This window comes from Hypanus sabinus, chromosome 10, assembly GCF_030144855.1.
Source record: "Hypanus sabinus isolate sHypSab1 chromosome 10, sHypSab1.hap1, whole genome shotgun sequence".
NCBI lineage: Eukaryota > Metazoa > Chordata > Chondrichthyes > Myliobatiformes > Dasyatidae > Hypanus > Hypanus sabinus.
Genome location: NC_082715.1, coordinates 12,183,279 through 12,197,220, shown reverse-complemented (window position 1 = coordinate 12,197,220; position 13,942 = coordinate 12,183,279). Strand labels below are relative to the sequence as shown.

Sequence of the window (13,942 nt, the reverse complement as noted above, 5' to 3'; positions counted from 1 at the left end):
CTTCAGCGGCACTCACAAAATACTGGAGGAACCCAGCAGGCCGGGCAGCATCTATAGAGACTATCCGAGCAGTGTCTATGTTTTATCGACTATTTATTCCCCTCCATAGATGCTACCTGACCTGCTGAGTTCCTCCTACATTTTGGGAGTTTGTTGCATTAAATCCTGAAGTTCCTAAGCTGTGGGTTTTCAGCAGTAGCTAACCACTTCCCCAGCACCACCAGGTCCTGTCTATCTTAGCATGTGTCTGTTCTTGCCAAGGTTTGGCCTTTTTTTTTAGTATGTACAATATCTGTTTTCAGGACAGTGGAAGGAGGGAGATGGGTTATTTCCATCAGAGAAATATATTGATGTTTGTGATGCTCACTTATAGTTCTGTGCAGCAGATCCTGTCGTCACACAGCCCAGGTCCTTGTGTGAAGGTCACCAGTAAAGAGATATGCCTGGCGTGAGGTGGATGACATTGCTGGGTATTTCAATGACAGCACAGTCAAAACTGAAATCCTTACTGGCAGAAGTTACTTTTACATTTGGCTGTAGTCCAACCTCTCAATTTGGTCCTGAAATTCTTAAAGGATTAGGGGGAGAAAAGTATCTTTGGGAAAGGTAGTGGGGGGGGGGGTGCGCGCAGAGAAGTTGAGTCATCATCATTATGTGTTCTGTATGACGTAGGTGATCGTGGTCTTTCCATGACCATGACTGTTCTTGGCAAAGTTTTCTGCAGAAGTGGTTTGCCATTGCCTTCTTCTGGGCAGTGACTTTACAAGGTGGGTGACCCCAGCCATCATCAATACTCTTCAGAGATTGTGTGCTTGGAGCCAGTGGTCACATAGCTAGGACTTGTGATAGTAACCAGTTGCACATACGACCATCCACTACTCATGGCTTCGCGTGACCCTGATTGGGGGGCGAAGCAGGTGCTACACCTTGCCCAAGGGTGACCTGCAGGCTAGCGGAGGTAATGAGCTCCTTACAATTCTTTGTTGGAGACAGATCTCCACCCCACCACCCACAAGTATACAGTACCTCCGGAATATTGAAAGGACTAGATAGAGTACACGTGCAGAGGATGTTACAATAGTGGGAGGGTCTAGAACTAGAGGGCACAGTCTCAGAATAGAAGGATGTTGCTTTAGAACAGAGATGAAGAGGGATTTATTTAGCCAGAGGGTGGTGAATCTATGGAATAATTGCCACAGGTGGCTGTGGAGGCCAAGCCACTGAGTACATTTAAACTGGAGGTTGATAGCTTCTTGATTAATCAGGGCATCAAAGGTTACAGGGAGAAGGCAGGAGAATGGGTTTGAGAGGAAAAATAAATCAGTTATGATCAAGTGGCAGAGCAGACTCAATAGGCCAAATGGCCTAATTCTGCTCCTATGTCTTAAGGTCTGTATAACCACACGTTACAACAATAGTGCGGATAACGTGTCGAACCTAACTCAGGCCTTCATGTCTCAGCACCATCTTTGAATACTTTGCTTCAGTATTCACCACTGGAAAGGACCTTGGCGATTGTAGGGATGACTTACCACAGACTGAAAAGCTTGAGCATATAGACATTAAGAAAGAGGATGTATTGGAGCTTTTGGAAAGCATTAAGTTGGATAAGTTACCGGGACCAGACGAGATGTACCCCAGGCTACTGTGGGAGGCGAGGGAGGAGATTGCTGAGCCTCTGGTGATGATCTTTGCATCTTCAATGGGGATGGGAGAGGTTCTGGAGGATTGGAGATGTTGTTCCCTTATTCAAGAAAGGGTGTAGAGATAGCCCAGGAAATTATAGACCAGTGAGTCTATAAAGGGTGCAGAGGAGATTTACAAGGGTGTTGTTTGGATTGTGGAGCATGCCTTATGAGAATAGGTTGAGTGAACTTGGAGGATGAGAGGTGACCTGATAGAGGTGTATAAGATGAGGAGAGGCATTGATCGTGTGGATAGTCAGAGGCTTTTTCCCAGAGCTGAAATGGTTGCCACAAGAGGACACAAATTAAAGGTGCTGGGTAGTAGGTACAGAGGAGATGTCAGGGGTAAGTTTTTTACTCAGAGAGTGGTGAGTGCATGGAATGGGCTGCCAGCAAAGGTGGTGCAGGTGGATACGATAGGGTCTTTTAAGAGACTTTTAGATAGGTACATGGAGCTTAGTGAAGTAGCGGGCTAAAGGTAAGCCTAGTAATTTCTAAGGTAGAGAATGTTCGGCACAATTTTGTGGGCTGAAGGGCCTGTATTGTGCTGTAGCTTTTCTATGCTTCTTACTTCAGTGGTTGGTAAGTTGATGGAGAAGCTCCTGAGAGGCAGGATTTATGAACTTTTGGAGAGGCATAATATGATTAGGAGTAGTCAGCATGGCTTTGTAAAGGGCAGGTCATGCCTTATGAGCCCGATTGAATATTTTGAGGATGTAACTAAACACATTGATGAGGGTAGAGCCATAGGTGTAGTGTTTATGGATTTTAGCAAAGCATTTGATAAGGTACCACATATAAGGCTTATTGAGAAAGTAAGGAGGCATGGGATCCAAAGAGACATTGCTTTGTGGATCCAGAACTGACTTGCCAACAAAAGGCAAAGAGTGGTTCTAGACGGGTCATATTCTGCATGGAGGTCAGTGACCAGTGGTGTGACTCAGGGATCTGTTCTGGGACCTTTACTCTTTGTGATTTTTATAAATGACCCGGATGAGGAAGTGGAGGGATGGGTTAGTAAATTTGCTGATGACACAAAGGTTGGGAGGTGTTGTGGATAGTGTGGAGGGCTGTCAAAAGTTACAGTGAGGCATTAATAGGATGCAAAACTGGGCTGAGAAGTAGCAGATGGAGTTCGACCCAGATAAGCATGAGGTGGTTCATTTTGGTAGGTCAAATATAATGGTGGAATATTGCATTAATGGCAAGACTCTTGGCAGTGTAGAGGATCAGAGGGATCTTGGGGTCCGAGTCCATAGGACACTCAAAGCTGCTGTGCAGGTTAACTCTGTGGTTAAGAACACATACGGTGCATTGGCCTTCATCAACAGCAGGATTGAGCTTAAGAGCTGAGAGGTAATGTTGCAACTTTATAGGACCCTGGTCAGACCCTATTTGGAATACTGAGCCCAGTTCTGGTCACCTCACTACAGGAAGGATATGGTAAATATAGAAAGGGTGCAGAGGAGATTTACAAGGATGTTGCCTGGATTTGGGGAGCGTGCCTTATGAGAATAGGTTGAGTGAACTTGGCCTTTTCTTCTGGGAGTGACGGAGGATGAGAGGTGACCTGTTCGAGGTGTACAAGATGATGAGAGGCATTGATAGAAGGGGACACAGTTTTAAGGTGCCTGGAGGTTGCTACAGAGGGGATGTCAGGGGTAAGTTTTTTACGCAGAGTGGTGAGTGCATGGAATGGGCTGTCTGCAACGGTGATGGAGGTGGATATGATAGGATCTTTTAAGAGACTCCTGGATAGGTACCCGGAGCTTAGAAAAATAGAGGGCTATGGGTAACCCTAGGTAAATTCTAAAGTAAGTATATGTTCGGCACATTATTGTGGGCTGAAGGGCCTGTATTGTGCTGTAGGTTTTCTATGTTTCCAAAATTCTCTCTCTACTCTTTCAACCTCATTGATCTTAATATATTCTTGTGCCAGGATCAAAGGGACTGAGTTTGGACAGGCTAGGGCAGGGGTGGGCAAACTTTTTGACTTGTGGGCCACAAAGAGTTCTAAAATTTGACAGGGGGGCCGGACCAGGAGCAGATGGACGGAGTGTTTTGGTAATACACCTCATAAGAGAAAATAAAATATCATGGGATATGTAGAAAACATGTGCTTTAATTTCAGTTGAAAATGAACAAATGCATTACAACAAAATATCGGTCTTTGAAGTCCCATGGTATTTAGCTATTTATTGAAATGACTTTTAAAACACTGAAAATTAAATGAATAAAATACAGCTTTTTTTAATAGTAACAGTTATTATTTTAAAGCACTGAAAATTCTGTTATCCTTCAAGATATTATCATCATCACTCTCCTCCTGACTGTCTTTATTTCAAAAACGGTAGGAGATGCAGGTCTACTTGTCCTGCTCCTTCTTATTCAATTGTCCCCTGTGCCAAAACTCAACAACGACCAGCACAAGGACAGAACAGTGACAGCGCGCCAGTATGTGGAGCGCGTTATTTGATCTGGAGCGCATTTTTTATTTTGAGAACGTACGTGCACCTGTGCACTACTCATGTCCATCACTTAACAGAAATGACATGTAACATGTAAGGCTTATTGATAAAAATATTTTCAAATGCATTTTTTACATAACACCACGAAGAAACTTATTTTTAATTTCAGTGGGAACAGTGTTGTTGGTCTCCCTTTCTAGCCAGCGCATATAAGATATCAGTAAAATGCAGACACACAAAACAAAAGTCCGAGGCCCCGAGTCCATGAATGTCACAAGAATCTGCTGTCAAACTCAATATGTGTGCCTTTTGCCAAGTGAACACCAGGGGGCAGGACCAACTCCAGCCTGGACACCACCCTCCTACGTGACTATGAACAGACGGCTCTGAGGCCTAGTCCTCACCAGAACCAAGTCCTTGGTCCACAATCAGTGGATCGACTGATAGCATTCCACGTTGTTCAACAGGGTCTTGCGATCACAAGAAAAATTCCTCTCAACCACCTGATTTCTGAATGGACAATGAATCCATGAACACCACTGCACTATTTTTGCGCTCTTTTCGCACTACCTATCTAAATTTAATTTATATATTTTAATTGTGATTTACAGTTTATTATTATGTATTGCAATGGACTGCTGCCACAAAACACCAAATTTCATGCCAATGATTTCAAACCTAGTTCAGATTCTGATGGTCTTGTGGTGGCATGCACTCCTCGCTGAGCTCCATAAGGAGTGCTGTGGGGGTATGGCCTGTGGAGATCATCGAGCAGGCTAACATTACCAGAGGGCATGGATTGAGAATAAGAGGTCAGTTATTTAAAACAGAGTTGAGGAAGAACTTCTTCTCCCAGAGAGTTGTGGGGGTGTGGAATGCACTGCCTCGGAAGACGGTGGAGGCCAATTCTCTGGATGCTTTCAAGAAGAAGCTAGATAGATATCTGATGGATAGGGGAATCAAGGGATATGGGGACAAGGCAGGGACTGGGTATTGATAGTGAATGATCAGCCATGATCTCAGAATGGCGGTGCAGACTCGAGGGGCCGAATGGTCTACTTCTGCACCTATTGTCTATTGTCTATTAGCCAGAAGTACTGCCAATTTCCACTCATCTTGCAAGATTGTGGGAAGTAGATATGGTTTACACCAAGCATTAGGGCGATGTGTAGCTGGGGCTGGGACTGCTTTTAGAGCAGCAAGTTTACTAGTCTATGCTACACTTCCTGCTAAAATGGATGAGTAAGATACTAGGCTACAGACATGAAATGAAGCATTTACTTCCAAGTTCAAGATCAGTTAAATGAACAAAGAATATTTCTAGAGAAAACAGTAAGTCTGTTTGAAGCAGAATGGATCTAATTCATCATCATTATGTGTTGTTTGATGTAAATGATCATGGTCTTTCCATGACCATGATTGTTCTTGGCAAATTTTCCGACATTGCCTTCTTGTGGGCAGTGTCTTTACCACATGCTTCAGAGATTGTCTGCCTGGCGTCAGTGGTCGCATTACTAGGATTTGTTTTATGCATCACCTGCTACCATGGCTTCGCATGACCCTGATCAAGGACTATGCAGATGCTACACCTTGCCCAGGGGTGACCTGCAGGCTAGTGGAGGGAAGGAGCACCTTTTACCTCTTTTAGTAGAGATGTGTCTCCATCCCGCCACCCAATTCTGTTTATACTGATTAAAAATCACTGTTCAGAAGTTGTGTTGTACCTATGAGTTATTTAAAGCTTTTAAAAATCTAGATTTTTTTATCCATGTTTTGAAAAAGAGTTTGTTAACTGCGCCGAGTGTTTAAGGATAACTTTTTTTAAAATCTAGATTTCTTTTGGCCATGTTTTGAGAAGTATTTTTTGTTAGCCATACTTGTATGCTATTTAAAGATAACATTTTAAAATTCTAGATTTTTTATCCACGTTTTGAAATATAGTTTTATTGACTGTACTTACTTATCAGTCTTTCTAACTTTCTATTGATTGAGATACAGTGCCGGAACAGTCCCTTTTGACCCTTGAGCCTGCCCAACAACCCCTGATTTAACCCTAGCCTAATCACAGGATATTTTACAATGACAAGTTAACTTACTAACTGGTACGTCTTCAGACTGTGGGAAGTAACCAGAGTGTCCAGAGAAAACCCATAATTTCACAGGGAGAACACACTGACTCCTTACAGATGACGTCAGAACTGAACTCCAACACCCTGTACCTACATGTTATTAAATGACAGTTATAAAAAATTCTACATTTTTTTATTCACGTTTTGAAGAATAGTTTTTTTGACCACACCTACATATTACTTAAAGATTACTTTTAAAAATCGTGGATTTTTTGAAATTCACATTTTGAAAATAGTTTTGTTGATTGTACCTACAAATTGTTTAAGGATAACTTTTAAAAATCTAGATTATTTTGTCTATGTTTTGGAAAATAGTTTTGCTTAATAACTTGCTAATGTTCTGGTGCTTCTTCATTTGTTGTCAGGTACGACAGCTCCTTGCCTCCAGTCCCACCTGCAGATTATGGGTTACCGAAATTACATTACTTCGAAGATTGGGGGGTCGTGACCTATGGAGGTGCTTTACCAGCAGGACTTAATCGGCCCTTCCTGTCCTTCAAATCTGGCAAACTGGGAGGCCATGCGATTTACGACGTTGTTCATGAAAAGAAGTATTCGCAGTGGATTCGCGGATGGACGAATTTCAATGCCGGGCATGAACACCCTGATCAGAACTCTTTCACGTTCGTGCCTAATGGCGTGCCTTTTATCACAGAGGCCTTATACGGCCCAAAGTACACCTTCCTCAACAATGCTTTGATGTTCTCTCCAACCACATCAGACACTTGTTTCAAGCATTGGGAGGGGCAAGTGACAGAGGCGTGCAACTCAAAGTGGTTGAAGTATAAAAACGGCATTTCTGGGGATTGCCACGGCCAGGTCATCGCGGCTCTGGAGCAGAGTGGTGTGGTCTTTATCCGAGGAGAGGCTGTGGGCGCTTATAGCCCGGGCTTGAAGCTGAAGAGTTCTCAGAGGAACCTTCTGCTCCTAGAGCCACAGCTGTTACTGTTAGTGGATCAAATCCACTTGGAAGAAGGTAGCTCGCTTGAGAAAATGAGTGCTTTTTTCCACAACACAGACGTGGGCTTTCAGGAAACCTCAAGAGATGGGGTGAATGGGGCATTTGTTCAGCAAAAGGATGGCCGGTATAGAATGTTCTGGATGGATGATAAAGGCAGAAGTGAAAAGGCCATGCTGGCGTTCAAGTCCTACCCTCGCGGGTACTCATACAATGGAACGCATTATGTGAACGTTACAACCACATTGAGGTACCCAGTGACTAGGACAGCCTATATCTTCTTTGGACCTTCAGTGGAGATTCAAAGCTTTAGCATTCGAGGGGATTTGGATCGAGTGGATATATTTTTAGCAACAAATGAGAAAACGTATACAGTATACCTCTTGACAGGGCAGACTGCCGTGAAACCACTTTTTGCTATGGTACTAGCCGACCGCCAGAAAATTGTTTTTGACAGGGCTTCTGCAATCAGGGATGTTTCACTGCAGGAAGCGCAAGATTATGCGAATGTCGTTGAGGGAAATCTTCAGCACGCAAAGTCAGTTTTTCAGCAACTGGAGAAACAGATCTTGACCCGAGTCTTGAACACCGACAACTTTCGAAAGACCGCTGAGCGTCTTCTAAAACAATCGGACAAAAGGAAGACGGAGGAAGCCATTGAAAAGTTTTTCTCTGTCTCATTTGAACAAAGCAAGACAAAAAAGATTAAAAAAGGGAAAGGCGATGGAGTTAAGCTTCCCAATGCCCTTCCAAATATATTTGCACAAATTGAAATGACTGAGAAAAGAGAGCGACAGAAATTATTGCAGCAAATGCGAGAAGAAACCTCTGATGAGAGAAATGATAATATGAGGGAGATTTTTGATTTTGTGGATGATAGTTATGTAAAACAGGAACAAGGCACAAACAGAAATATAAGACATGGTTATGTCAAACCAGGAACCACTGTTCGAAGTACTGCACAATCCCTTTCAGCTTCATACACAAGAGTGTTCTTAATTTTAAACATAGCAACTTTCTTTTTCCTATTAGCTTTACAGCTAATTCGGTTTCAGAAAGCTCCAAGCTTGCACGCCCAAAGATTTCTATACGCCGTGCTTCTTTTGGATAGCTTTGTGCTCCTCTGTTTGTATTCCTCTTGTTCCCAAGCACAGTGCTAGACCATGGAAGGCACCTCTCGAGAGACCAACTATATGCAGAAACATTAACTAAGTGATGTACTTATGCAAGTACAAGATTTGCACATGAAGATTTTTGTTTAAAAAAAATGATATTTAACAGGGAAGCCAAAGATTCAACAGATCAATGTTACGAACGGAAACTTTGTTATTCTCCACTCTTGTAAAACTACCAATATTTCTCAAAAGGAAGATTTGGATGAAATCATCTCATTGTGTGGCTATTTTTCAATCTGAGCTTTATCTGTTTTCAGTTGGTGGATTGACTCACAATGTTTCACAGAGTTAACTCTTATTTGTTTTCATTGCCATTTCCTTGCACACTGAACTGTAAATTTAGAATATTGGGAAGTTTAGGTAACCTGCCTGTCTTAATAATCAACAGGAATCTTCCTTCATTTGATTGTTTCAAGGCATTGTATCAAACTTAAACAAACAGTGTGCTGAACAAGATATTGTTCTATGGTTTTGATTTTGACTTTTCTCGCAGTGTATTTTTGAGATATATATACTTGTGTGTGAATATCATTCAGGTGGAACTACCTTCTCTTTAACTTGAAGGGTTCTGTGTTCTTTCGTCATGATTCTGCTGGTTATTGTTGAGATCTTTGTGAAGAAAGTTTGCCTTTGCCTTCTGTTTCCTGCTGGGTCAATCAGTTTGTCATTTTCTCCATGGTCATTCATTAAAGCACTAATGCAATTAAGCATTTTTAAACTTAAAACAATAGTTAACTTTGTTTTCAGTAAGCCATTGGAGTGATGGTTTTGGGCTGAGACCCTTCATCAGGAAAGAAGAGACAGTAAGAGATTTGGGAGGGGGAGGAGGAGATCTGAAATGATGGGAGAAAACAGGAGGGTCATTCCTCCCCCTCCTGCCTTCTATCATTTCGGATCTCCCCCCTTCCCCTCCCACTTTCAAATCTCTTACTATCTCTTCTTTCAGTTAGTCCTGACGAAGGGTCTCAGCCCGAAACGTCGACTGTACTTCTTCCTATAGATGCTGCCTGGCCTGCTGCGTTCCACCAGCATTTTGTGTGTGTTGTGCACACATATCATGTGGGAGCAATTCACGTACTTTTACATGTAACCCATAATTAATTATTTAAATAACAAGGAATGTTTAATCAAGCAATATATTTAGAAACAAGAGAAAATCTCCAATGGGATGCTGTAAATCTCCAGTGGGATCTCACCACCAAACACATTTTTCACTCCTTCCCCCACTTTCTGCTTTCTGCAGGGATCATTCCCCACAGGACTCCCTTGTCCATTTGTCCCTCCCCACTGATCTCCCTCTTGGCACTTATCCTTGCAAATGGAACAAGTGCTACACCTGCCTCTACACCTCCCACTTCACTACCATTCAGGGCCCCAACCAGTCCTTCAGGGTGAGGTGACATTTCACTTGTGAGTCTGTTGGGGTCACGTACTGTGCCTGGTGCTCCCGGTGTGGCCTCCTATAAACCGATGTATATTGGGAGACCACTTTGCTGAGCACCTATGCTCCATCTGCCAAAAGAAGCGGGATCTTCCGGTGGCTATCCATTTTAATTCCACTTCCCATTCCCATTCCGATGTGTCAGTCCATGGCCTCCCCTACTGCCAAGATGAGGCCACACTTGGGTTGGAGGAACACCACCTTATATACCGGCTGGGTAGCCGCCAAACTGATGGCATGAACATTGACTTTTCTAACTTCTGGTAATGTTTCCCCTCTCCTTCACCATTCCCCATTTCCTTTTCCCTCTGTCACCTTATCTCCTTGCCTGCCCATCACCTCTCTCCACTGCTCTTTTCTTTCTTCCCTCCTCCTGTTGGACACCCCTCTCCAGCCCTGTATCTGTTTCATCAATTAATTTCCCAGCTCTTTACTTCATACCTTCCCCTCCTGCTTTCACCTATCACCTTGTGAATCTCCCTCCCTTCCCCCCACCTTTTAAATCCACTCCTCGTCTTTGTTTCCCCAATCCTACCCAAAGAGTCGACTGTACTTCCTCCCCCCTCCCCCCATAGGTGCTGCCCAGCCTGCTGAGTTCCTCCAGGATTTTGTGTGTGTTGCTCAGATTTCCAGCATTTGCACACTTTCTGTTGTTTGTAACTCTGCTCAACATCTTATAATCTATGGCCTTACAGTCTATACACTGCCTCATGGTATTTCACCACTTATCGGCCTGATTTTGTGCTGGAAACTTTGTTGTGAACTTTAAATTAATGACCAAAGGTAAGAATATTTTGTTAAGGCCAGCAGTGCATTAGTAATTAATAGGGTTAAAGGTACTTTGAAATGCTGGACATTTCAATTATAGAGTTTATGGGAATAGTCACAGCCGAAGGTGATCTAGATTCAAAATGGCACTGTCAATTTCCTTCCACAGATGCTGCCTGACCGGTTGCATCCTTCCACCAATTTGTGTGTTGCTCCAGATTCCAGCATCTGCAGTCTCTTCTGTCTTCATGATAAAAATATCAAAGTTCAAATTTCAAAGTAAATTTATTATCAAAGCACATATATGTCACTGTATTCTACCTTAAGATTCATTTTCTTGCAGACATTTACAAGAAAATAATGAAATGCAATATAATTTATGAGAAGTTATAATAAACACAGAGATTCTGCAGCTGTTAGAAATCTGTTACATGAAGGACGGCTGCCAGACACTCAATATGTAAAAGAGTTCAAAGTAAATTTATTATCAAAGTACGTATAGTATATGTCACCATATACAACCCTGAGATTCATTTTCCCACGGACATACTAAGTAAGTCTACAAACCATAATAGAATCAATGAAAGACCGTATCCAACAGGGTGGACAAACAACCAATGTGGAAAGACAACTACAAACGAAGAGAAAAGAAATTATAATAATAATTAAACAATAACTATTGAGAACATGAGATTAAGAGTCCTTGAAAGTGAGTCCATAGGATGTGGAAATGGTTCAATGATGTTGGCAAGTGAAGTTACCCCCTTGGTTCAAGAGCCCGATGGTTGAGGGGTAATAACTGTTCCTGAACCTGGTTGTGCGAGTCCTGAGGCTCCTGTACCACCTCCCTGATGGCAGCAGCGAGAAGAGAGCATGTCCTGGGCGGTGGGCGTTCTTGATGTTGGATGCTGGTTTCCTGTGACAGTGCTCCAACAAAGAAGACAAATCTTGAAAATGCTATAAAATAGTAAATAAAACTAAGAACGTGAGTTGTAAAGACCCTGAAAAGGACAATCTGGGACAAATGTCTACATTTAACAAGTGGTGCAGGTAGAGAATGGATTATAAGGAAGTTTTGAAGACTGTACAAGTGAGTTGGCCAGACTGCATGAAGGGGATATTATGATATGGTGTAAAGATAGATACAGAACTAATGGGCGGGGGGTGGGGGGGGGGGGAAGCACAGTTATCTAAGTTTGACAAATGGAACATTTACACTCACAAAGTACAATTGGTTAACACGTTTGGAGAGGGGAGGTCCAAGCTTGTTAATTGGGGCAATGGGGATTTAGAGGCAAATGAATTTAACTTCTGACTAAAAACCAGTGGATTCATTGTTACTCATTTCATTAAAATTAAACATAGTAATGATGAAAATAAAGAGATCAGCCTTGCCTCTATTTGTCACATGTACATAAAAACGTAGTGAAATGCGCCAATTGTGCCAGTGATGGGCGCGGTGTGAGGATTGGGCTGGGGGCAGCCCGCTCGTGCCACCATGCTGCTGGCGCCCACAGAGCACCCCACAATTCATTAAAACAGGAAGCTGGAACACCCAGAGGAACCCTGCGCGGTCAAGGGGAGAGTGTGCAAACTCCTCGCAGACTGCGGCCGGAAATGTGCTGTAGAAATGCTGAGCGAGTTTCAATGGAAAACTGGCCCTCCTTCCCATCACTGTAAGTTTGCAGAGATCAGTTCTTGTGATGGGGTGAAGAGCCCACTGATATCACTCATCTTCCTGTTCATTTTGATAAGGGGCTTGTACATTCAAATAAGAAAATCTGCCCCGATGCTGGAAATCCAAAGCTCCAATGCTGGAGGAACTCAGCAGGCCAGGCAGCAGCTATAGAAAAGAGGACACAGTCGACCTTTGGGGCAGAGACCCTTCATCAGGAGTCCTGGTTGAACACTGTGTTCAAGTGCAGCTCACTGTCATCCCGCCATGGCGGTCAGTCCTTCCACCCGGACGTGAGGAGGGTCCCCACTGGAAGTCCCTTTATGCGGGGGTTCTTCCCATGCACCTGGGGGATCTCGGCTGGAGGGTACTGCATAGAGCGGTGCCCTGCAATAAGTTTTTCAGTTTGTACATGGATCTCCCACCCGCATGCCACTTCTGCGGGCTGGGGGAAACCGTGTTCCACATGTACATGGAGTGTGTGAGGCTGCAGCCTCTTTTTGCGTATTTGCGTGGGCTGCTTCTCGCCTTCTGGTTGCATTTTAGCCCCACCCTATTTATATATGGTCATCCAGTAAGGAAGGGGGCATGGAGGGCTGAGAATGTCCTAGTCAACTTGCTCCTGGGACTGGCGAAATATGCCATCCGAGGGTCTTGGAAACGGGTGGTGGGAGGATCTCCCCGGGCAGACTGCCTGGCAATGTTTAGGGGGTATGTTCATGCCCGGGTAAATATTGAAAAAGAACACGCGCAGTCCACGGCGGCCTTAGAGGAGTTTCGAGACCGCTGGGCTCCGCGGGGTGTAAATGCCATCATGGATAGGGATGGCAACATTCTGGTGTAATATCTATTGTCTATTTGTAGTGCAGTAATTGTGTTTGCCATTGTTTTGTATATATTCTATAGCACCGATATTTGTAATAAAGGATTTTGTAATAAAAAAAACATTCCTGCAGAATAAAGTGCACAACACGGTACTTACACGCAGAACACGTAAATTACCGCAAGTAACAAATAATAAGATGAATTTAGGACACAAGTTGAAAAGTGAACAATTTAACGCAAATATGAGAGAATCTGGAGATGCTGGTCCTGATGAAGGGTCGGAACGTCGACTGTTTACTCATTTCCAGAGATGCGGCCTGGCCCGCTGAGTTCCTCCCGCATCGTGCGTGTGTTGCTCGAAACAGCATAAGGCTGCTGGCGTTTGATACTTTAGGGAGACCTGGGTGGTGGCAGCCGGCTCAGAACGTTACGGCTACTGGATAAAAAATAATGTCGGTGCTCCCATGACAACTCGAGCTGTAATACTGAAGCTCTCAGGCAAACCCTAGTTCACTCCGAAGAAAATTGAACCATCCTTCTCGGGGAAAGCAATGAAGAGCCCATAAAGATAATTGAAGACATGACAGGATTGCCATTATTTATCAGGAACGTCAACAGCAACTGTGCCAGAGCTGAAATGCCTTTTGATATTTAAACAGACCCACATATGGAGTCGGTTACAAGCAGGATGTGTTGGCAGGCACGATGCATTCTGCGGTGCTTAGTTTTTTAATTAGATTTAGTTTCATTTTCCCAACCTTTTTTTCCCTCTTATCGCCAGCAAGGACTTGATGTAAATTATGTATGAAAAGCTCTCC

At 43.4% G+C, this 13,942-nt stretch overlaps 1 protein-coding gene across 3 annotated transcripts in view; it reads left to right on the top strand.

Annotated features, from left to right (window-relative positions):
- dse (dermatan sulfate epimerase) overlaps nucleotides 1-8,869 on the top strand; it is a 97,367-nt gene extending 88,498 nt beyond the window's left edge. For all 3 annotated transcript variants that reach the window (XM_059981436.1, XM_059981435.1, XM_059981437.1), the window contains one exon: nucleotides 6,648-8,869. In XM_059981436.1, the coding sequence (XP_059837419.1) occupies nucleotides 6,648-8,400 (1,753 nt within the window). In that variant the 3' untranslated portion in view covers nucleotides 8,401-8,869. The remainder of the gene's footprint in view (nucleotides 1-6,647) is intronic.
- Nucleotides 8,870-13,942: the final 5,073 nt, after the last annotated feature.